Source organism: Cajanus cajan, chromosome 4 (genome assembly GCF_000230855.2).
Source record: "Cajanus cajan strain Asha chromosome 4, NIPB_CcT2T_4, whole genome shotgun sequence".
In the NCBI taxonomy this organism is placed as follows: domain Eukaryota; kingdom Viridiplantae; phylum Streptophyta; class Magnoliopsida; order Fabales; family Fabaceae; genus Cajanus; species Cajanus cajan.
Window position 1 is genome coordinate 68,700,153 of NC_138520.1, and position 24,833 is coordinate 68,724,985.

Below are 24,833 nucleotides of genomic sequence, written 5' to 3' on the forward strand. Positions count from 1 at the left end.
CCCGACAGGTCACTACACTCACAATCACAGCACACTGGAAAACACTAGACAGAATAGAACGAGTATATAAATATAGAGTCTAGAATATAAATATATACATATGTCCCGAGTCCGACTAGAGTTAGGGCATGCAATACAAGAATTTCATCAAAAGTCACTATGCCAAGTGACCAAAACAAACAAAACATCCATAGAAGTCAACTCCATCTATCAGCTGCCGACTCATCACTATCCACCGCCTATCCCTGCTCTGCTCCCGTACATAGTACGATCATTGCAGTCCAACCACATGGAAACACAAAGGGTAAGCTAGCATAAAAAGAAACAACATATAGAAAGATTTAAGAAAATATAAACAACCACGACTATCAACACTTCATCAACATACATCCCATCGATTTTCAACATGATCATCAATAAGCATACAATGCGTCGTCACGCATATCAACTCGGAGATCTCCTACAACAACTCAGCCTTTTGGCCTACATCAACTCAGCCTTACGGCCTACAACAACTCAGCCTTACGGCCTACAACAACTCAGTCTTACGGCCTACATCAACTCACATCAACATTCCAACACAACACAACTTATACATCTCAACATATCAACTTACAACACAGCACAATTGTACAATTCAACATATCAACTTCACAGTTCAACATATCATCTACAACATAACACCACTTCTCAACACATTCACCAGATACAATTTAATGTCAACAACAACATTATCTACTAGACATCATTTCATAACCTTCCATTTCAATTCAACTCAACGTAAAACATCATACACAACAATCTCATCTCCGTGCCCGACGCACACGTGGTTGCGCTCAGCGCAGTGCAACCAGAGAGTACCAGGAGGCCAGCGCGCCCAGCGCAGGTGTGCCCGCGCCCGGCAGGACTCAACCAGAGAACCCAAGGCTCTCTCGCGCTTGGCGCAATGGCCATTGCGCCCAGCACTGGCCAGGCAGAGACTCAAAGGAGTCTCACGCGCCCGGCATGCCTAACCCAATGCTCAGCACGGGGAAGGCAGGGACCACCCCTTGGTCTCGCGCCCAGCGCAATTCGGAATGGCGCCCAGCGCCCACAAGGCAGAGACTCCCAAGGAGTCTCTCGCCCAGCGCGACAAGGGCCGCGCTCAGCGCAGCCTCAAGAACCGAAAGCAAGTTACAACGAGTATCACGCCCAGCGCGGTCCAAGTCACGCTCAGCGCGTGCCAACCAGAGACCCACATTCTCAAGCGCGCCCAGCGCACTCATCATTGCGCTCAGCGAGCTTGGCCAAATGGGGTCCCCTGGTGGCCACGCGCCCAGCGCGATATACAGCGCTCAACGCGAAGCTCAGCAGCAACACTCCATTTTCGAAAATTTGAACCAAAACCTGCACAACTCAACAGAAATCCAACATGCAAACCATCCATGTTACCCCATTTTCAACCAACAGTTCAAAAACATCAACATTTCTCACATGCAACCATAAAATCATCAAAAGACCCAAAATTTGCCAAAACCCACAAAAACCCCAAAACTTCCGATTTCAACAATCCAACCCAAAAATCATCAAACACCAACCAATCTCAACAGCTAAGGAGCTTACAACGATTCATTCTCAACTAAAAACTAACACTAGCTTCCCTTACCTCGGGTGAAGATTTTCGAGCGTTCGGGGAGAGAAGCGGAGAAAAGAGGGAACAAGGTGAGCTTGAATGAAGGAGAAAGGAGAAGGGGAACCCAACACCAGCTAGCACACCCCACTACTCAGCACCACCACCTTGAGTTCAAGCAAAGAGTGAAAGAGAGAGTTTTAGAGAAACTTGAGACCAACAGCCAGCAAAGAAAAGAGAGAATTTAGAGTGATGGTTCTTAAGTTTTTGGAAAAAGGAATAGAAAAAGAGAGAGAGTCTCACAACCTCCCCAACAACAAAAGTTTTCGTCCCCGAAAACGGACTTACTTGGGAATAGAAACGGGTAACGCTCCCTGAACTGTTGCTCCACCTCCCAAGTAGCCTCACCGGTAGTTGCATCCCACAACACCTTTACCAGGGCAATGGACTTGCCTCTCAACTTTTTCAGCTTATGATCAACTACAGCTACTGGCAACTTCTCATACGTCAAATTCTCCTTCACTTGTACATCATCCAGTTCCACCACATGAGTCGGGTCATGGACGTACTTTCTCAGTTGGGAGACATGAAACACATCGTGCAGGTATGAAAGAGACGGTGGCAAAGCCAACCGATAGGCAACCGGACCCACACGTTGTATGATCTGGTAGGGACCCACAAACCTCGGCGTCAACTTCTTTGCTTTCAGTGCTCTACCCACACCGGAAGTCGGAGTCACCTTCAGAAACACGTGCTCCCCTTCGGAAAATTCCAAAGGCTTCCTCCTCTTGTCAGCATACGATTTCTGCCTACTCTGAGCAGTCTTCATTCTTTCCTGAATCATCTTTACTTTCTCAGTGGTCTGTAGGATTAGCTCCGGACCTACCACCATTGACTCACCATCCTGGTACCAGCACAAAGGAGTCCTACATCTTCTGCCATACAACGCTTCGAATGGTGCCATCCCAATGCTTGCATGAAAACTGTTGTTGTAGGTGAACTCAACCAACGGTAAGACCTCCTCCCAGCTACCCAAGTGGTCTAACACACAAGCCCTAAGCAAATCCTCCAAGGACTGGATTGTCCTTTCTGACTGACCATCCGTCTATGGATGATAAGCAGAGCTCAACTTCAACTTCGTGCCTAAGGCTTGGTGTAGACTCTGCCAAAATCTGGAAGTGAACCTCGGATCTCTGTCTGAAATAATACTGGAAGGCACCCCATGCAACCGTACTATTTCCCTCACATACAACTGCGTTAGCTTCTCCAAGAACCACTTGATGTTGACAGGCAAGAAGTGTGCGCACTTGGTCAACCGGTCTACAATCACCCAGATAACATCACTATTCCTAGCTGACCTAGGCAACCCAACAATGAAATCCATGGTAATGCTATCCCACTTCCACTCTGGAATCTCCATCTGCTGCATCAACCCACTCAGCTTCTGATGCTCCACCTTTGCCTTTTGACAAGTCAGACAGGCCGCCACATACTCAGCTATCTCCCTCTTCATGTCAGGCCACCAGAAAGTCTTCCTGAGGTCCTGGTACATCTTAGTCATACCCGGATGTATGCTAAGTCTACTCTTGTGGCCTTCCTCCAACACAGCTTTCTTCAACTCAGCATCCTGAGGTAGGCAGACTCTGCCTTTGAACCTCAAGATTCCATCTCCTCCTAGTTCGAAGCCAACAGCCTTCTCGGTACCCAACAACCCAAGAAGCTTCACCAACTCGGCATCTTGCAACTGCTTAAGTCCAACCTGCCTCAAGAACTCACTAGTTATGGTGACTGTCCCATAACTAATGTGATCCTGAGCTAACTCCACACCGAGGTTCAAATCTCGGAATTTCTCAATCAGTTCCAACTCCCTCACCATCATACTTCACATGTGGATGGATTTCCTACTCAACGCGTCCGCCACAACATTGGCCTTACCAGGATGATACATCAACTGGAAGTTATAATCCTTCAGAAACTCCATCCACTGTCTCTGCCTCATGTTCAGCTCCTTCTAATCAAACAGATACTTCAGACTCTTATGGTCACTAAAGACGCTGAACCAAGCACCATACAAATAGTGTTGCCATATCTTCAAGGCAAAAACAACCGCTGCCAACTCCAAGTCATGAGTGGGATAATTTCGCTCATGGTTCTTCAGCTGCCTTGAAGCATAGGCCACCACCTTCCCATGTTGCATCAGCACACACCCAAGACCCTGGTGAGAAGCGTCACAATACACATCAAAGGGCTCACCAGAATCCGGCAACACCAACACAGGAGAAGTAGTCAACCTCCTCTTCAACTCCTCAAAACTCCGCTCACAGGCATCTGTCCAAATGAACGGCTGCTCCTTCCTCGTCAACTGGGTCAGAGGCGCTACTATCTTGGAGAATCCTTCAATGAACCGACGATAGTAGCCCGCTAATCCCACAAAGCTCCGAATATCAGTGACAGTCCTCGGACGCTCCCACTGCAACACCGACTCCACCTTAGCCGGATAAACAACAATCCCCTCAGCTGAAATCACGTGACCCAAGAACTTCACTTCATCCAACCAGAACTCACATTTTGAAAGCTTAGCATATAGCTGCTTCGCCTTCAAAACCTCTAGCACCATCTTCAAATGCTCTCCATGCTCTTCCTAGGTTCTTGAATAAGCCAAGATATCATCAATGAATACCACCATGAACTTATCCAAGAACGGCCGAAAGATCCTGTTCATGTAATCCATGAACACTGCAGGGGCATTGGTCACACCAAACGGCATCATGACGTACTCATAGTGACCATACCTAGTCCTGAAAGCAGTCTTCAGTATGTCACCCTCTTCACCCTAATCTGATGATACCCCGACCTCAAATCGATCTTAGAAAACATCGATGCTCCTCTTAGCTGATCCATCAAGTCATCTATCCGGGGAAGAGGATATTTGTTCTTAATGGTCAACTTGTTCAACTGCCGGTAATCCACACAAAGACGACTACCCCCATCTTTCTTCTTCACCAACAACACAGGAGCACCCCACGGTGAAACGCTCGGTCGGACCAACTGCTTCTCCAATAGGTCCTCCAACTGACCATTCAACTCAATCAGCTCGGCAGGAGCCATCATGTAGGGAGCCACTGACACTGGCCCCGCACCTGGAACCAGATCAATGCCAAACTCCATCTCCCTTACAGGAGGCAACCCAGGTACCTCATTAGGAAATACTTCAGCAAAGTCTCTCACCACATCTATCTCAGAAATAACTCTCTCAGTCTCCACACTCATCATAGCAAGCATAAGACAACACTCTGCTCCATCCCTCAACCATACTTCAGCTTGACCAGCTGAAATCAATAACTCATCTTCCTCCTGTGAAAAGATTAACCTTCTATTGGCACAATCTATAAGAATATGATTGGCAGATAACCAATCCATCCCTAAGATTATGTCAATATCAACCAAAGGCAAACAAATCAAGTTTACCTTGTACTTCTTCCCATTCACAACAATGGGGCAGCCAGCACACAGTTCAGAAGCGACTACTGAAGCAGAAGCGGGCATCGACACTAGCAGTCTCAACCCCAAATCACACACAGGCACTCCCAACATAGCAACACAGGCATAGGAAATAAAAGAATGGGAAGCCCTAGAATCAAACAAAAGCATCACATCCTTACCAGCAGCCTTGCCCTTCCCCTTCACTAGGTCAGAAGAAGTCGAAGCCTCAGCACCAGTCAAAGCGAACACCCTACCAGCTGTAGTGGGTCTGTCACCCCTCTGAGTCTCAATCCTCTGCACACTACTCCTCTGAGTATCAGCTCTCTGTGCATCACTCCTCTGTGTGCTCCTCTCCGGTCTACTCCTAGTGGGACAGTTGAAAGACACATGGCCCATCTGCTAACATCTGAAACATCTGCTCTCAGTGTATGGACAATCCCTGATTAAATGGGATCCGCCACACCTGTAACACCTAAGGGCAACACCTCCACCCTGTCCTCCTCCTCTAGTAGCCTCAGCAGGTTGCCTAATAACAGGACCCCTTTGCTGTAGCTGGGGCCTATCATACAGCTTCCCCTGACTTCCACTTCCTCTCTTGGACCCAGCTGGTCCTTCAGCAGCTCTGATCACCCGGTTACTCCCTTCTAACCTCTCTATAATCTTCGCCTTCTCTACAAAGGCAGGAAACTCGGTGATGGCCATAGGCACCACCACCTTCTTCAACTCATACTTCAGTCCCTCAGCAAATTTTCTGCACTTCCAGGCTTCAAAAATAGCTTGTGAATAAAAACGAGCCAAGTGCTCGAACCTCAATGCATACTCTGATACAGGCAACCCACCCTGATGCAATCGCAAAAACTCAGCCTCCTTGGCGTGCCTCACGCTCTCCAGATAATATTTCTCCATAAACATTGTCCTAAAACACTCCCAATCTGTTGTAACTCCCCTAGCAGCAAGCATCTAGCAAGTGTTTCTCCACCAATGCTCGGCCTCTCCCACCAGCATATACACAGCATATGCCAACCTCTTCTCTGGAGAACACCCCAGAACATTAAAGATCTTCTCTAACTCACGTATCCAGCGGTCAGCTACCTATGGATCCGCTTCACCCGTAAACTGTGGGGGATGACACTTCCGGAACTCAGCCAGGTCCCGGCTTTCCTGTGACCCCGTGGGTCTTGCTGCAGCTCTTTCAGCTTCCATCCTAGCAAAATATGCATTTTGCTGCTGCATAGCCATAGCCATCATCTCCATGGCACGGGCTATCTATTCGTTGGTTCTAGTCATTGTCTACAAAAATAATAGTATATTTAGTACACTACCACTCAACCAAACAACAATTAACAACACAACAGTTCATCACACCAATCAACACAACAAACAACACAACAAGACGGCTCAACACAGAGTTAACACAACAAAAGCCTAACGGAACCACCCCCAAAGAGTGTCCACTAGACTCGACCTGCTCTGATATCACTAAAGTGTAACGACCCGACAGGTCACTACACTCACAATCACAGCACAACGGAAACACTAGATAGAATAGAATGAGTATATAAATATAGAGTCTAGAATATAAATATATACATATGTCCCGAGTCCGACTAGAGTTAGGGCATGCAATACAAGAATTTCATCAAAAGTCACTATGTCAAGTGACCAAAACAAACAAAACATCCATAGAAGTCAGCTCCATCTATCAGCTGCCGACTCATCACTATCCACCGCCTATCCCTGCTCTGCTCCCGTACATAGTACGATCATAGCAGTCCAACCGCATGGAAACACAAAGGGTAAGCTAGCACAAAAAGAAACAACATATAGAAAGATTTAAGAAAATATAAACAACCACGACTATCAACACTTCATCAACATACATCCCATCGATTTTCAACATGATCATCAATAAGCATACAATGCGTCGTCACACATATCAACTCGGAGATCTCCTACAACAACTCAGCCTTTCGGCCTACATCAACTCAGCCTTACGGCCTACAATAACTCAGCCTTACAGCCTACAACAACTCAGCCTTACGGCCTACAACAACTCAGCCTTACGGCCTACATCAACTCACATCAACATTCCAACACAACACAACTTATACATCTTAACATATCAACTTACAACATAACACAACTGTACAACTCAACATATCAACTTCACAGTTCAACATATCATCTACAACATAACACCACTTCTCAACACATTCACCAGATACAATTCAATGTCAACAACAACATTATCTACTAGACATCATTTCATAACCTTCCATTTCAATTCAACTCAATGTAAAACATCATACACAACAATCTCATCTCCGCGCCCGGCGCACACGTGGTTGCGCTCAGCGCAGCGCAACCAGAGAGTACTAGGGGGCCAACGCGCCCAACACAGGTGTGCCCGCCCCCGGCGGGACTCAACCAGAGAACCCAAGGCTCTCTCGCGCTTGGCGCAATGGCCATTGCGCCCAGCGCTGGCCAGGAAGAGACTCAAAGGAGTCTCACGCGCCCGGCGTGCCTAACCCAGCGCTCAGCGCGGGGAAGGCAGGGACCACCCCTTGGTCTCGTGCCTAGCGCAATTCGGAATGGCGCCCAGCGCCCACAAGGCAGAGACTCCTAAGGAGTCTCTCGCCCAGCGCGAAAAGGGTCACGCTCAGCGCAGCCTCATGAACCAAAAGCAAGTTACAACGAGTATCGCGTCCAGCGCGGTCCAAGTCACGCTCAGCGCGGGCCAACCAGAGACCCACATTCTCAAGCGCGCCCAGCGCACTCATCATTGCGCTTAGCGAGCTTGGCCAAATGGGGTCCCCTGGTGGCCACGCGCCCAGCGCGATGAACAGCGCTCAGCGCGAAGCTCAGCAGCAACACTCCATTTTCGAAAATTTGAACCAAAACCTGCACAACTCAACAGAAATCCAACATGCAAACCATCCATGTTACTCGATTTTCAACCAGAAGTTCGAAAACATCAACATTTCTCACATGCAACCATAAAATCATCAAAAGACCCAAAATTTGCCAAAACCCACAAAAACCCCAAAACTTCCGATTTCAACAATCCAACCCAAAAATCATCAAACACCAACTAATCTCAACAGCTAAGGAGCTTACAACGATTCATTCTCAACTAAAAACTAAACAAACTAGCTTCCCTTACCTCGGGTGAAGATTTTCGAGCGTTTGGGGAGAGAAGCAGAGAAAAGAGGGAACAAGGTGAGCTTGAATGAAGGAGAAAGGAGAAGGGGAACCCAACACCAGCTAGGACACCCCACTACTCAGCACCACCACCTTGAGTTCAAGCAAAGAGTGAAAGAGAGAGTTTTAGAGAAACTTGAGACCAACAGCCAGCAAAGAAAAGAGAGAATTTAGAGTGATGGTTCTTAAATTTTTGGAAAAAGGAATAGAAGATAGTCTCACAATATACAAAATATATATATATATATATATATATATATATATATATATATATAGAAAAGTGCTACATGTTCTAACTTAATCAGTAGTCTCAAATTCAAATTCGAATTCTAAGTATATAGTTATATTAAATATTAGTAAAAAAAATTTGATGTATATAATAATTATATCTACATTTAATATGATTCTTTTTAGTGGATATTTGTTAATTGGACAGGAGAGTATTTTAAAAATATGCTCCACTCTTTGTTAACTTACTTTAATTTAAAAATTTGTCTCCTAATATGTATTTTTATATTTAAATGTGTTTTTAGTTTCCATAAAATTATCAAGTTTTGATTTTAGTCTTTGTAAATTTATTTTTTTATTTTTCATTCTTATAAAATTAAAATTATTATTTTTAATCTTTATTTTTATGTGATCATTTTTTAATTTTTCATTTATTAAAAAGTTAAGTAATTATCTTAAATATTACCTACAATTATTATTGATATTATATTATTATATAACACTTCTAAAAAAAATTTATAAATTCTTAAAATAAATATTATTTATCCACCTTAAAATAACTATTAAAAATTTAAAATTATTAATTTAGATTTTAAAGGGATGAATATCAAAGAAAAATATTTTATATGGATTAAAATTAAAATTTACTCATTTTATAAAAATAAAAAATAATGTTTATAGATTTTAGAAAAAAAAAATAGAGAGATCAACTACCAATTTTATAGGAATTAAAAATATATTTAAATTTATATTTTTATCTTCGGATAAATCCAAAAAGATATTTATTTTCCGGATAAGTCCAGCGTATATGATGAGTTAAGGATAAGAATTTATTTTTCTTCTTAATACCCCTAAGTTCATACGAGAGTTTCAAGATGTGAACAATCACGTCAAAAGAAAAATATAAAAGAAAGAAAGATGGTAACAATGAAATGGACCGTGATATGACATTGTATGCCACATTAAACAAGTTATGTAAGTCTCACTTTTCCCCCGTTATGAAGTGACTCATTCCGATTTTTATTCATATCAAGGATGTATAACATTTATAGTTAGTTTAGCAATTATTTGATAAAAATTTTAATAAATAAAAATTATAAAATAATAAAATCAGGTACATTATTTCAAGTTTAGCCCATTATATCGTTAAAATCTCACTATTTACATTTTCACAGGATTAAGACCAGTGAGACCACTGCCTTAGAGATAAAAAAAAATTCTTTTAATTTAAATTATTAAATAATACCTTCATATATTAAATTTATTTATTTTCTTATACTTAATTTATTTGAAAAAATATTAAAATTTAAAATAAATTTAAATTTTATGTCAATATTAATAAATAAAAATTTAAAAAGAGGATAAATTAAAAAATAAAATATTATATTAATTCAAAATAAATTTAAGTTTTAGTGAGCATTAACTTGGTATTAGCGGTATTTTGATTTGTGTTTTTAAATTAAAAATATTAAAATAAATAATAAAAAATAAATTATGTCTTATTTAAAATATTAAACTATATTAAAATAAATTTTTTTACTTACATGCAATTTCTATAAAATAGTATAAATATTTGAAATTAGAGCCATCGTTAAAATAATTTTATCTTTTTAAAATAATTGAGATGAATTATATATGTTACAATATAATGACTGAATGAATTATCATTAAATAAAATGTTAAAATTATTTGGTTATTAAATCTTAATTAATAGATTTGTATTGTTCAAAAAGTTAAAAAAAAATAAAAATAAGTATGATGAATTATATTAGAGTTTGGTTCATAACATAACTAATAAGGTGTGACATAATTGATAAATAACTGTCTTTTAAGCATGGGATTAAAGTTCAATCTTTGATTCGTATGTATGAAAAAATACTTGTTGGAAGAAATCAACTTCTTAAAAGAATCTCGTACTTCGGAGGATTAGTCTTTAACTTAATTTAACTGAGAGATGTCTTAATTTGCCAAAAAATAATATGACTCAAAATTCGCCCAAGGCCTCCAAGGCCTCAAATTTTCTAGATACGGCCTTGCATATTCAATTGTAAACTAGTAAATCTCTGTTGTCGAGTTCTTAAAGCTTCTTAATTGATCGATAATTTTGGAAGAATGTGGTACCTACAAAAGTCCCTTCAATGTCGAAGCTAAATTTGAAATAAGTATCTAGGTGAGTGATAAATGAAATAACAATTTTACCTTGTTTATGAAACTATTTATACTAACCATAATGCTCTTGGATCAAACTCCTAACCTTACTTGGTTGTTTCATTAACTGCATAATCTTCATTATAATGACTCGAGCATACAATTCTTTGTGGTCTCGTTTGTTTCGACAGTCTCAATTAGTGAGACATTTGTACTTAAACCAACCATATACCAAAATTATGTGTCTTAGCTATTTCGATAGCTAAAAATATTGAGATGGCAAAAAAATATGTTTATATTAATTTATTATGGTATAATGATATTGCTTATTTTAACTAGCATAAATCTCACAATTTTATCTTAAAAAGTGTATGGATGAATTATTAAAAAAAAAAAAAACCTTTGATTTCAATTCTTTACTGTGAGATATTTTTAATGTACTAATATATAAATATTTGGTTAAAATGTATATTTTTGGTCTCTATTATATTACATTTTTTTAATTATGATTGTTATAAAATTATTTTTTTTTAAAATTCGGCCTTTTATTTGTGTTTGTTATTTTGTTTTAATTCATATAATAAATTCAGTTTTTATTTTTATCTTTGTAATATGTGAATAGCTTGTTTTTAGTCTTTATTTTTTTTAATGAGATTAATTTAGAATGAACAAAATATTATAGAAATTAAATTAATATATATATATATATTATAAATACTAAATAAAATAATAAGGAAAATGATAAATATATATATATATATATATAACCATTTAAAGAATAATAATTTTATAAAAATTAAAATAAAAACAATATATTATAGAAACTAAAAATATAATTAAATTTAAACATTTTCGATTATTAAGAGCCGTGAGAAGTAAAAACAATATATTATACGCATAAGGGCGAATCACATTATGGCTCCCTGGCATGCTGAGACAGTGGAAGATGGTACGGAGAAATGGAAAAAAAAAAAAAAAAAAAAAAAAAGATCTAAGTGTGTGAAATTAGATTTTAAAAGTCTGTTTGGTTGCACCAAATAATTAAGAGGATGTGTGAGTAATTTATGGTGAGATGATATTTTTTTATATGTAGGAATTATAAATTTATAATGAGATGAATATAGTTTGAACTTAAAATTATATACATATTATTTTAATTATGTGAAAATATATATGTTCATGTATATATATATACATACATATAAACATGATCAATTATATTTATATAACATGTATAATATAAAAATGTGTTTATCTTATGTATAAACATTTAAAGGATGATTTAATTAAGATTATATTTAGAACATGCTTAAATTTTCATAACGTTTAAAAATATGTTTTAATAAGATTATATTTTGTTATCTTTAATGTTTAAAAACATTTTTCATATTTTTATGAAGGATAAGTCAAGCGAAACGTATTCATGAGCAGTCAACGAAGACGTAAGGTCTTCCACTACGGATAGCATGCATGGCACTTTCAGTCTATAGAAAAAAAATGTAATATACTGCCAAAACTTGAACATGTGAAAGGCACATTTTTCTTTTCTAATGAAAGACCAGTTTTCTAATTATATATTTTGATTAAATTTTTCTTTTCTTTCGTTATTTTATTTCTACAATTTATTTTTATAAATATATATTTTATAAAAAACAATATTTTTAGGTCTTGCGTATTGGATGAAATATGATATTAATGGATATTAAGGAATGTAACATTTACCCTCCACCTCAAATTCTAGCAACCAATTTTGGTACGTATTAAAGATTGCACATTATCAATAAGAAGATAATTTCTGTATTAAGAACACACGAACTAATACTAAAAATTAATTTGAATGCCAAAAATGTAATTTAAATGCTTAAAACATCACATGCTATAATGTAAGATGTTGAGATTTCATCTTATTTAAAAATAAAATCATAATAATATAAATAAATAGAGAATAATTTTTATCTTATAAATCAATTTTATAAAATTAAATTATATTCCATTTTTTACGATAAGATAAAAGAATGCTTTTACTCATCTAGATATCCAACTAAGAGCTATCAATTGTGACATATTATCATTTTATATTAAATGAATGCTTATATTATTTACACATAAAATGAGAAATTAAACAAGAAAAAAAGTAAATAAAGATACATGGAAATAAAATATATACTTATATTTAGAATCGCATAACGCTAATGATTGACTTTTAAACATGTTACTAATAGGTATAATGTCTTTTTTGATCTTCGTAATAGAAGAAAATTCTAACATGAAGCACTTTTATAAGTGTTCATCCATGAGACATCAAATACAAATATCTTTTCAAGTAGTTCACCTATTTTCAATTAATATAAATTATAAATCTATTATTTTAAATTGAATGGTTGAGATTTTGTGAAGTAAATTTATAATTATGTCCTTTTAATTTTCATTTTTTTTCCTTCACTCAACATGAATTCCACACCATTCTTCCACCGTTGATCCTCCTCCTCCAATTAATTGTCTTGACAACAATGACAATGAAGAGAAAATATTGTCATTGAACGAAATCGTCACCAATAACTTTAATAAACTTTTGATTATTATTTTTAATTATTTACTATTATAAAAAAACATTTATGTAATTTTAAATTTCAAAATTTGAATGAAACAAAATTTAAAATTATTGAATATATATTAAAAAACTATTGTAAAATAAATTATTTAATTAAATATTATTATTTTTTAAATATTTACTACCTCATCCATAAATTACTTATCCAAATACTTCATGTTAGAACGCTTCGTATTTGAGCAGAACCAAAGTTTGACATCTTGACATACTCATAAAGAGAGAATACAATTTCTACTTCACAGCTAGCAATTTTGCTTGACAAGATACAACATTAAGATATTAATAGATATTCTACTCTTTTAGAATTACCCATAAATATTTAGAGTTTTTTATTCAAATAATATTATTTTTTTAAAAAAAATTACCCAAATAGCAACTGTGTAAATTTATTTTTCCAACTAGCACCATTTACTGTTCACGTTCAGAACGGGCCGTTATAGATTCAAAATTAGCACATAAAAAGTGGAACCAGAATGGGCCGTTCTGGCCTATAAATAAAATTTTTTGTTCGATTTTCACTTATCAAATACCAAAACTCAGAAACTAACATCAAATAATTAAATTTATTGAATATTAACATTATAAATATAACTAAATAAATTTATTAAAATTCAATACAACAATAAAGATCAATGGTGGCTGAAACTGAATTCATGACCAATATTTGGATATGTCTTCCTAGTGTGACCAGGAGTGTGACCACGCGAGCAAGGGATATGAACTTTCTGGAACTTGCCGCAATCACACTTGTACTGGCCTAGCCAAGTTGTGAACTTGTCCCTTACCAAGTTGCCCAACTCGGTCAAAAGTTTACCAACCTGGTCAAGCAGTAAACTCATTACTGACGAGCTCCTCACCTCGGTCATGAAACATAGACATCGAAATATCACATCGGCCCAAAGAGGCCATGTCATCAGATAGATAAAAATACAATCTTGTCATCGCGCCGCAATCACGAGGTAAACCCTAAAATTGCCAATGCGCTGGTAGACAGTAAAAACCCTAAAATCATCAAGATACGTCTACTATATATACGAGACATCTACACTATCAAGTACTAACTTTAGCATCAGAGTCTCTTTTGCAGGTACCACCCCCATCTTGGAGCGGACAACCTGCGAACCAGTGGAGGCTCACCAATCTCATTAGAGAGATCATCACCGATCCAATCTCAGGTGAGAACAACACCACATTACATTTAGCCTTACTGTAAATCTCCCAGCAGGTCATGCGAGCAAGGGATATGAACTTTTTGGAACTTGCCGCAATCATACCACATCTCATTTAGCCTTACCCTAAATCTCCCAGCGGGTCATGCGAGCAAGAGATATGAACTTTCTAGAACTTGTCGCAATCATACCACATTCATTTAGCCTTATTGTAAATCTCTCAACAGGTCAAACTTCTCTCGAATGTTACGTTTCTTCCAACTTTGTGGCCAAATCTAGAACTCAAGAGAACTTTCAAGGGTCGGCCAAAGTTTTGCAGGATTAGAATAGAGATGGACATTAGAGAACAACATAATCGTGTAAAAAATTGTTCCTATTATCACACTGCTGGTCACACTAGGAAGACATATCCAAATATTGACCATGAATTTAGTTTCCGCCACCATTGATTTTTATTATTGTAATGAATTTTAATAAATTTATTTAGTTATATTTATAATGTTAATATTCAATAAATTTAATCACTTGATGGTATACTCTGAGTTTTGGTATTTGATAAGTGAAAATCGAAAAAAAAATGATCTGAATCTATAGGCCAGAATGGCCCGTTCCGGATTCAGAACAGCTCGTTCTGGTTCTACTTTTTGTGTGCTAATTTTGAATTTGGAACAACATGTTCTGATCCATTATCCATGTGTTATTTTTTAATCTAGAACGGCTCATTCTGGTTTCAGAACATCTCGTTCTGAATGTGAACAGTAAATGGTGCTAGTTGAGGAAATAAATTTGTACAATTGTTATTTGGGTAATTTTTTTTTAAATATTATTATTTGAGTAAAAAATTCAAATATTTAGTGTTGTTAATTCATATTTTATTTCGGAGTTATTAATAGGCTTTAAACCATAAATATTTCGTGTGTCAATTCATATTTTATTTTGGAGTTATTAATTAATAAACTTTAAACCATTAATATTTAGTGTTGTCAATTCATATTTTATTTCGGAGTTATTAATAGATTTGGGAGACTCATTTAGTGTTGTCAATTTATATTTCATTTTGGAGTTATTAATAGACTTGGGAGCCTAATTAGATAAGTTTTTATTGGATACACATTTATAAGTTTTTTTTTTATAAAAAAATATTAATAATTTTTTTTATTTTATATTTTTAGTAGTTCTTAAAAATGTTTTTAATTTGTATTCAAATATGCACTAAATTTGAGATGCCTATTAATTTTTATATGTAGGTGAATTATAGTAATAATGTGTATAAAATCCAAATAGAAGAATTTATATTTATATTGATAGAAATAAGAAGAGAAGTTAAATTGTATTTTTTTATTACAACTTTTTTTTTATATATAAAAACTGTTAATTAAAAACATACTAAATTTATGTATGAATTAAAATTGAATTTTAAGATGCTTTGAAGAATAAAAAATGTATTTACCCTATATTCAACTTGTGTATAAAAAATATTTCGCCTACAACAAATCTTTACTTCTTAAAGGTTAAATTACACGAATTTAAACATTAAAACACATTTTAATTAAATAATATATATAAGCATCAATTAAAATATATAATTGTTTATTTTAGTAATTATATTTTATTTAATCTATATAAACTCATTATAAAAATTATAGATTTAATATACATATATTATCATTAAATTTATTAATTTGAATAAATATATTATCTATACTTCTATACTAATAATTGATAAAGACAATACATGTGTGTATATATATTTTTGGATATTTTTATTTCTATACTACCTCTGAATTGCACCTCTCCATTATTTATATATATATATATATATATATATATATATATATATATATATATATATATATATATATATATATATATATATTAAAAATACATTGAGTTACAAAGTGCTTTTTTTCTACCAATATTTAGTAAATATAATAGTTAATACTAATAAATTAAAAATATCAGTTTGTTTATATGGTTACATAAATAATACATTAATAAAAAAATATTAGTGGGGGAGGGTTAAGGTTAGGGTAGGGTAGTACGCACATATCCTAAATTCGAATCTTAATACTATCATTATAATTTGATGGATAAAAAATAATACTACATTAATAACATTAATTAAATATTACCTTAATATTTGTGTTTAATTTAATTACTTTAAAATATTTATTTGAAAATAAAAATAAAATAAATATTTTTAAATATACGATTAAACTTAACATGATTCATAAAATTTTATTTAAAATAGTAATTTAAAATCTTAATACATAATAATAAAGAAGGAAAAACATTAAACACCACCACCAAATATGGTCTTCAAAAGAGCTATTCCAAAACCTCTCTTAACATTTGATTATCAAGCGAAAATTCTATGATAATATGCTACTTCAAAAGTTCAAATAATTAATCGAAACTCTTATGAGATGATTATAACTAATACTTTTTCTTCAGGCTAATACTATTGCTTACACATATTTGCTATTATTTAGCAATGAGAACATCTCTACAGGATTAATTGCAGTTTGATATATGTTGTTGTCATTAGGTATCAATTACCTACATTCTTACTATATGAATCTGAAAAGACTTAATATTTTCAGGAAAACTACATTCTTAGGTGGCACAATTATTATTATTATTATTATTTTTGGAAAATACATTAGGAAAAGATGACTTAATTATCTATTCCAGCTAAGTCCACTCTCAAAGTCAAAAAGGCATTATAAAATGGAGTGAAATCGAAAGAAAATAAGCAGAGGAGAAGGAAAAGCAAGAGGGATAGAAGAACAACAAAGGAGAATTCAGAGAAAGAGATAGAACTCTGCTAATTATAAGGTAATGGACTAATGGTGGGTGCAAAAGCCAACAAACTCATGCTACCTTCAACTTCAATGATTCTTATCTTTAATAATAGTTATCATGTAATTTCTTTTACTTTTCTGTTATTTTTATTAATTTATTTGCTTATATTAATTAGCTCCTCTATATTTATGAACTTTATTTCGATCTTATTCCTGTTAGTTTTATCGATGGTTTATATTTATAAAATTTACTCTGTTTAAAGTTTTATTAACTCGTGTTTATAATACTCACATTTATAAGTTTTATTCTACCCCTATTGTTTGTTGCCTTCAAAAGAAGTTCTACCCCAACTGTAGAATTTCTCTTAATTATATTCATTTACTTTTATGATAGTTTATGTTTGTAAGTTTTACTCTGTTTAGTTTCTATTATTTTTATTGCCTCGTCTTTATATTAAAGATTTACTTTTGTAACATTAAGTCTTACCTTTTTCTATATATTCCTTATCGGCTTATATTTATTTTAATTTTGCAACTTTTTCAAGTAATTTTGTTGATTTTACCTTGAGCATGTTTCTATTTGGATTTATTTAATTTATGCCATTTTCCTAGGCATCGTTATGGTGTGAGGAAGAAGGAGGAGAGGGATCTATATATCTATCTATATATATATATATATAATCTTAAATCTAATATCTAATTAATTAATTATTTATCTCTATATAGGATTAGGATCTATTAATGCTAAGTGTTAAAATTATATTATTAATAACTTTTTCATGCTGTAACAAAAAATAACTTTTTTTTCTTCTTAAAATGTAAATTAATTTACCTAATAGTTGGATTATGTATATATTTATGATGTGTAAGGATCTATTGAAACTATAGCGTTAGTGTCGATAGATTCTAACCGATTTTATGATTAATTGATTATGTATATTATATTCACACAAATGATAAACAACATGTCACGAATGATAAACAAAATGGCACAAGTCAAATTAGAAATATTCATATTTATAAAAATAGATTACTTAATCAATCTATTTTTTTATTATTAGAAATATGGATCGAATATTTTAAAATTAGACCGATTATGTATGATACAATTATTTATTTTATATTTATGTATGAATTATTTTTAAAAAAAATCAAACTGAATCGTTTTATTTTATAAAAATGTATTAAGTAATTTGGTTGATTTTATTAAATAAATCGATTCAAATTTTGACTTAAAATGAATCGGATAAGTTATGAGACCTGTGAGAGCCCCGACCAGCAAGTGTGTCTGCAACTCTGTTGACACTCCTACATGAATATCAAATAATTTTAAATTGTATAAAATTTTATATATTCAATTTAATTAATAAGAATTTTGTATATCATAAATTAAGTAATACAAATAATAAGTTTTAATGGTGTTACCGTTAAATTATAAAGAATTATTAAATAAGATACATAATTTGTAAAAATTTGTGATTTTTAATAAATTTTAATCAACAATAAAAAAAATTTAAAAGAGAGCATCATGTATATTTTTTTTGACACAAAGACCTATAAATAAGTGATGATACTTTCATAATTATCAGACAAGAAATCAATAACATGTGAGAAATCCTTAGATTAAACACTACTATCTACTTAGTAGTTATTTGAAATTAATGACATTTTTGTAAATATATATATATATATATATCAATATCAAACCAAACAGTCTCTTATTGTACAAACTTGCGAACTTTGAACTTTGAAACTAAAAAAAATCATACTGCATGTTATTGTACGAGGCTGGCTTTCAGCTGGTGTTTCTATTTTTAAATTTCATTGATGTTATCTGGGCAAACGACAAAGATGTGAGGGTTAGTGGTTAATTTGGTCTTGTTTGCATGAAATTTTAGGCCAATGAAGTGTTCGTTTTATGTTTTAAATGTAGGACATGAATGAAGCTTATTATTCCTTACAATGTTTCAGTACTTCTTTTTCATTCATCCTTTTCAGGATATATATGCTGTGATGCCCCCTCTAGGAATTCATGGATACGCCTTGGCTGTTTCATCTTATTTTATCATCCTCATAGCAGCCTCACAAACAGATCCTTCAGAAGGTGAATTTGTAAAGGCCTACAAAATTTTGAATCTTTCTGTTTCACTTTTTTCCTTTCTGGCGTGTGATTTTATATACTAAACAACATAACTTAGACTAATTTCAGTCCAAGCTGAAAAAGGGGGAGAGGGACTTGTTATTATGATAAATTGATAATGATAATAAGTCTAGGATTGTATGCTACATGTATATTATCAGTTCATCTTCCTTTGTCTGATGTTTCCATGTAATTTGCTTTGGCATATGAAGTTTTTAACGTAAATTAGTTGTCCTATATTTGTAGTAAATGCATTGATAGACATCAAGAAAGGTTTGATTGATCCCATGGACAATCTGAGGAACTGGAATTCAGGTGACCCATGTATGGCAAATTGGACTGGGGTTTGGTGTTTTGATAGGGAGGAGCCTGATGGTTACTTCCATGTCCAAGAGCTGTATGCATTGTTCATCCCATTGTTCTCAATTTCAATTTCTTCTTTTTAGATATTATAAAGTGTTATTTATATAAAACAAAATTATTAGACTTTTGTTTAGATAAATTTCTCCATAAACACTTCTAAGAAAAAAAAAATAAATAAATTTTTCTAAAAACTAAAATTAGTTTTTTATAAGTTAATTTGGAGAAACTCTCATATAAACTTCTCCAAAATATATTTTTTAATTTATGTATGAGTTAATTTTAGTTTATGATATCCAATTTTATTTATTTATCTTATTTTCTTCTTTCGGAATGAAGCTACTTAATGAATATGAATCTCTCGGGATTTTTAGCACCCCAGCTTGGTCAGCTATCTCAGCTTAAGATACTGTGAGTTGTTTAATATCATAAATTGTTGGTCGGAAAGGAAAAATAAGGTATCGGAAAAAAAAAGAAGGTAATATCTTATGGCCATGGCATGCTAATATCTCATTGTTTTATGCTTGAAGGTCTTTCATGTGGAACAATTTGAAAGGCACAATACCGAAGGAAATTGGAAATATTGCATCATTGGAACTCCTGTAAGAACTTTACTAAAGCAGATAAATTATTAGTATAGTTCCTCGTCAAATAAACAGTGTTTTCCTTTGTAACATATAATTATAGTTACTTCACATCTAATTGTTAAGTCTCAAATTTACCTCTTTTTGATGAGACTTATTGAACAAATTCCACTCATCCTTTGAACCATTGCAATATAATTGTTCTCATTTTGGTTTCTTTTGTATATGCAGGTATTCAAGTAGAGAATTGAGGATAACAAGGCCAAAAGGAGTGGAAATCAAAAGAATTAAGGAGCAGAGCAGGCAACCGCGCCGGGCGCCGTATTAATCTCGCCGGGCGGGCATAAAATAGAGTACTCTCAGCCTTTGGAAACCTCGCGCCGGGCGCAATTTAGAATTGCGCCGGGCGCAATTCAAGGCCGCGAGCACATTGAGCATCAGGGGAAGCCCGCGCCGGGCGCTAAGTGTAACGCGCCGGGCGCAATAACCCTAATTTGTCTCCTCAGGCTGCATAAAAGGAAAATTTCGAGGGTTTTCTCCCTCATTCGCCCAGGGGCGCCTCCAGGAGCTCTGCAAGAGGGATTCTCAGGCTTCGGAAGCCTCCCACGGTGGATCATTCCTTCGGTTCTTCCTTTCCTCTTCCATCTCTATTTTAGTTTTCCCCTCTTTGTTTTGAGAGGTTCTATCCATTGTATTGGGGTTTTGATGTAACCAACAAACTCTATTGTAATCCCTTTGTGTTTAATGATATATATGTTTTGTTTCATTCCTTGTTGTGTATGATTCTATGCTTAATGCTTGCTTTGGCTTGATCACCCTTTGCATGATTTAAGGTTTCATTGAGTATTGGGAAATATCCTTGAAACTAGTTATGAACATATGCCTAGTGGGAATTGTACCTAGGGATAGGGCTTGACCCATTAGTAGTCTTAAAACCCTAACCGGTAATGCGGGTGGAGGTATTGAGTACTCAAGGGATTGATATTCAATATTTTGCACCTAGGCTCTTTCTCTAAGGAATTAGGTCTGAGTAAATTTATGGTTGACTGAACAATGAATGTAACAAGAGACATAGGATTCTCTAGTGTTTGTTTGGTGAAATCAAACCCCCACAACTTCAAGTGTCCATTTTACCATTTCTCACCCCATTTCATTTCTAATTCATTTATTTGTGTTTTAACAATTCCAGTAGTTTTGTTCTTAAATTCATATTCATATTTATTGGGATTGTTCTCAAGTCACAAGTAGCCAATGAATGCTTAGTTTACCTTCTAATCCCTGTGGATACGATATTTTTACTACTTGTACGGCCGGTACACTTGCCGTGTTTGAGTCCGTTGAGGGAAGTAACCTAATCTATAATTATAAATAAAAGTACTTCAACGGAATTCTCAACAAGTTTTTGGCGCCGTTGCCGGGGATTAGAATGGCAAATTGAGTATTTATAGCTATTTGTGACTTGTTTGTTTATATGTAAATATGTTTTGTGTTATATGTTGTTTGTGTTATGTATTGTTTGTGTTACTTGTTAAGTGTGTGAATCATGTTTGAAATGAGTAAATATAGGTTATACTTTGTTTGGAGTGTGAGATATGAGGTAATTCTGGTTCTGGTTGGTTACAAGGTTCCCTTCAAAGCAAATTTAGGCAAAATGTAGCCATTTCAGAGTACCACGCCCGGCGCGAGTTTGTGCTGCGCCCGGCGCGGTATCAGAATTTAAACCTCGTTGGCCTTTTACTGATATGGCGCCCGGCGCGAGTTTGTGCTGCGCCCGGCGCGAGCACTCTCCTGAACCTATATTTCTCTGTTTTCAAGCATGTTTCTTTGTGGTTAATTTTGGTCTAAGGTTGTTCTTCATTTTTGATATAATTGTATGGTCATCATTGTATACTATGCTCACCATGTTCTTCATGATTATACTCTTTCACAACTTCTGGTTACTAGGACTTGCAGGCATATACTGGTTGGCCTGGGGACCAGGCTTCTAAATGTGGGGGAGTGGAGCTGCTGATGCAGATGCGGTTGAGCACTTACTGAGGAAGATGACCAAATTTGATGGAAATAGATGAAGCTCACCTTAGTTCACCTCTGTTTGCAATTTATTTTTCTGTTGTTATTTTCAGTATTTTAATTGTTTTTGGATTACTCTGGTTGGTACATCTTTTTGAATATCCTGCTAGAGCATGGTTTTTAATCTTGTTGAATACTTGTTTTGTATGTGATCAATTTTGGATTGAGGTTTGCTTAATGTTTATGGTGTGTGTACTTTAGACATTTTCAAGTCATATTAGAGCTTTAGTTCATGATTAGTTGCATACGGGTTTCAATGTTGATCATAGACTGAGCTGAGTGTGATAATCTGTGGATGCCAACCGAGTGAGGTCTGAGCCTAAATACTGATGAGAGAAACTACACTTATGTTGCATGATAGACTTTGCTTGAGTTTCCCGGGTGGTTTGCTAGTGTAGTGCAATTACATGATCAAGGCATTTCTATATTTTGATAACCATCTAAGCCAAAAAGCCATATTTATTTTTCTTTTGACCCATATCTTCCTAAGCTTAAACACTCAACCTTCCACTTATCCCAACTTTGAAAAATTAACCATAAACCTTTGTTTTGGTTAAGAGAGTAAATTGATGACATCAAATAAGTTTGGGGGAGTTGAAGAATGAAGAAATTTGAGAAAGAAGAAGTATGTGGTCGGAAAAAAAAAAAAAAAAATGAAATAAGATGCAAAAGTGTACAGATGCATCATATAAAGGCTAATGGCTGGAATTGGTTGAGGGCATGTGCTAAAATGATACATTGGGGTATGGAGAAAGAAATTATTGAAGAAATTTCAAGTATTCTCTTAAGCTATAGCACCCTTATTCCTTGAAAAACCATGAAACCGCTATGCTTGACCCTAATTACCTTAAATTGCCCTAATAAAGCCCTTGTGATAAGTGCCTGCATGTGTATTACCATTGGTTTCATTTGGAAACGAAGAGCAAAGTTGAATCCTATGGCGTGAGTAGTAGATATGAGAGAAACACTCACCCCTATACACTAGTGTGCATATGAGAGAAACACTTTCCTAGTGAGGATACATTCATAGATAGTCATTAGCTTTTCTCAGCTCTTTGATCTCTTTTGAAACCTTTGTTTGCACCTTGTCATGTTCTATTGCAATAATTGTGATTGGAAATTCATCTGAGGTTCATGCTTGCGAAAAGAAGATACAAGTGAACTAGGATGTAGAAATTGACTCACATGCATTACTTGTTATCTGCTAGATTAATTACCTTTTGCTTGAGGACAAGCAAGGTTCTAAGTTTGGGGGAGTTGTTAAGTCTCAAATTTACCTCTTTTTGATGAGACTTATTGAACAAATTCCACTCATCCTTTGAACCATTGCAATATAATTGTTCTCATTTTGGTTTCTTTTGTATATGCAGGTATTCAAGTAGAGAATTGAGGATAACAAGGCCAAAAGGAGTGGAAATCAAAAGAATTAAGGAGCAGAGCAGGCAACCGCGCCGGGCGCCGTATTAATCTCGCCGGGCGGGCATAAAATAGAGTACTCTCAGCCTTTGGAAACCTCGCGCCGGGCGCAATTTAGAATTGCGCCGGGCGCAATTCAAGGCCGCGAGCACATTGAGCATCAGGGGAAGCCCGCGCCGGGCGCTAAGTGTAACGCGCCGGGCGCAATAACCCTAATTTGTCTCCTCAGGCTGCATAAAAGGAAAATTTCGAGGGTTTTCTCCCTCATTCGCCCAGGGGCGCCTCCAGGAGCTCTGCAGGAGGGATTCTCAGGCTTCGGAAGCCTCCCACGGTGGATCATTCCTTCGGTTCTTCCTTTCCTCTTCCATCTCTATTTTAGTTTTCCCCTCTTTGTTTTGAGAGGTTCTATCCATTGTATTGGGGTTTTGATGTAACCAACAAACTCTATTGTAATCCCTTTGTGTTTAATGATATATATGTTTTGTTTCATTCCTTGTTGTGTATGATTCTATGCTTAATGCTTGCTTTGGCTTGATCACCCTTTGCATGATTTAAGGTTTCATTGAGTATTGGGAAATATCCTTGAAACTAGTTATGAACATATGCCTAGTGGGAATTGTACCTAGGGATAGGGCTTGACCCATTAGTAGTCTTAAAACCCTAACCGGTAATGCGGGTGGAGGTATTGAGTACTCAAGGGATTGATATTCAATATTTTGCACCTAGGCTCTTTCTCTAAGGAATTAGGTCTGAGTAAATTTATGGTTGACTGAACAATGAATGTAACAAGAGACATAGGATTCTCTAGTGTTTGTTTGGTGAAATCAAACCCCCACAACTTCAAGTGTCCATTTTACCATTTCTCACCCCATTTCATTTCTAATTCATTTATTTGTGTTTTAACAATTCCAGTAGTTTTGTTCTTAAATTCATATTCATATTTATTGGGATTGTTCTCAAGTCACAAGTAGCCAATGAATGCTTAGTTTACCTTCTAATCCCTGTGGATA

General features: G+C 35.1%; 2 protein-coding genes across 3 annotated transcripts; one reads left to right on the forward strand and one right to left on the reverse strand.

Annotated features, from left to right (window-relative positions):
- Window positions 1-5,491: 5,491 nt before the first annotated feature.
- On the reverse strand, window positions 5,492-6,004 carry LOC145957495 (uncharacterized). The gene has a single exon (XM_083073761.1). It carries the CDS (start codon window positions 6,002-6,004, stop codon window positions 5,492-5,494), a length of 513 nt encoding a protein of 170 aa, XP_082929887.1.
- A 10,973-nt stretch (window positions 6,005-16,977) lies between these two features.
- Window positions 16,978-24,312, forward strand: LOC114916299 (putative LRR receptor-like serine/threonine-protein kinase At1g06840). Of its 2 annotated transcripts, none has more exons than XM_083072898.1 (6): window positions 16,978-17,301; window positions 19,252-19,357; window positions 19,640-19,790; window positions 20,093-20,164; window positions 20,284-20,355; window positions 20,569-24,312. In XM_083072898.1, the coding sequence occupies exons 1-6, from the start codon at window positions 17,299-17,301 to the stop codon at window positions 20,663-20,665; spliced, it is 501 nt and encodes a 166-aa protein (XP_082929024.1). In that variant the 5' UTR covers window positions 16,978-17,298; the 3' UTR covers window positions 20,666-24,312. The 2 variants fall into 2 exon arrangements, with proteins under 2 accessions (XP_082929024.1, XP_029128529.1); XM_029272696.2 differs by having other exon boundaries at window positions 16,993-17,287.
- The last annotated feature ends 521 nt before the right edge of the window (window positions 24,313-24,833 follow it).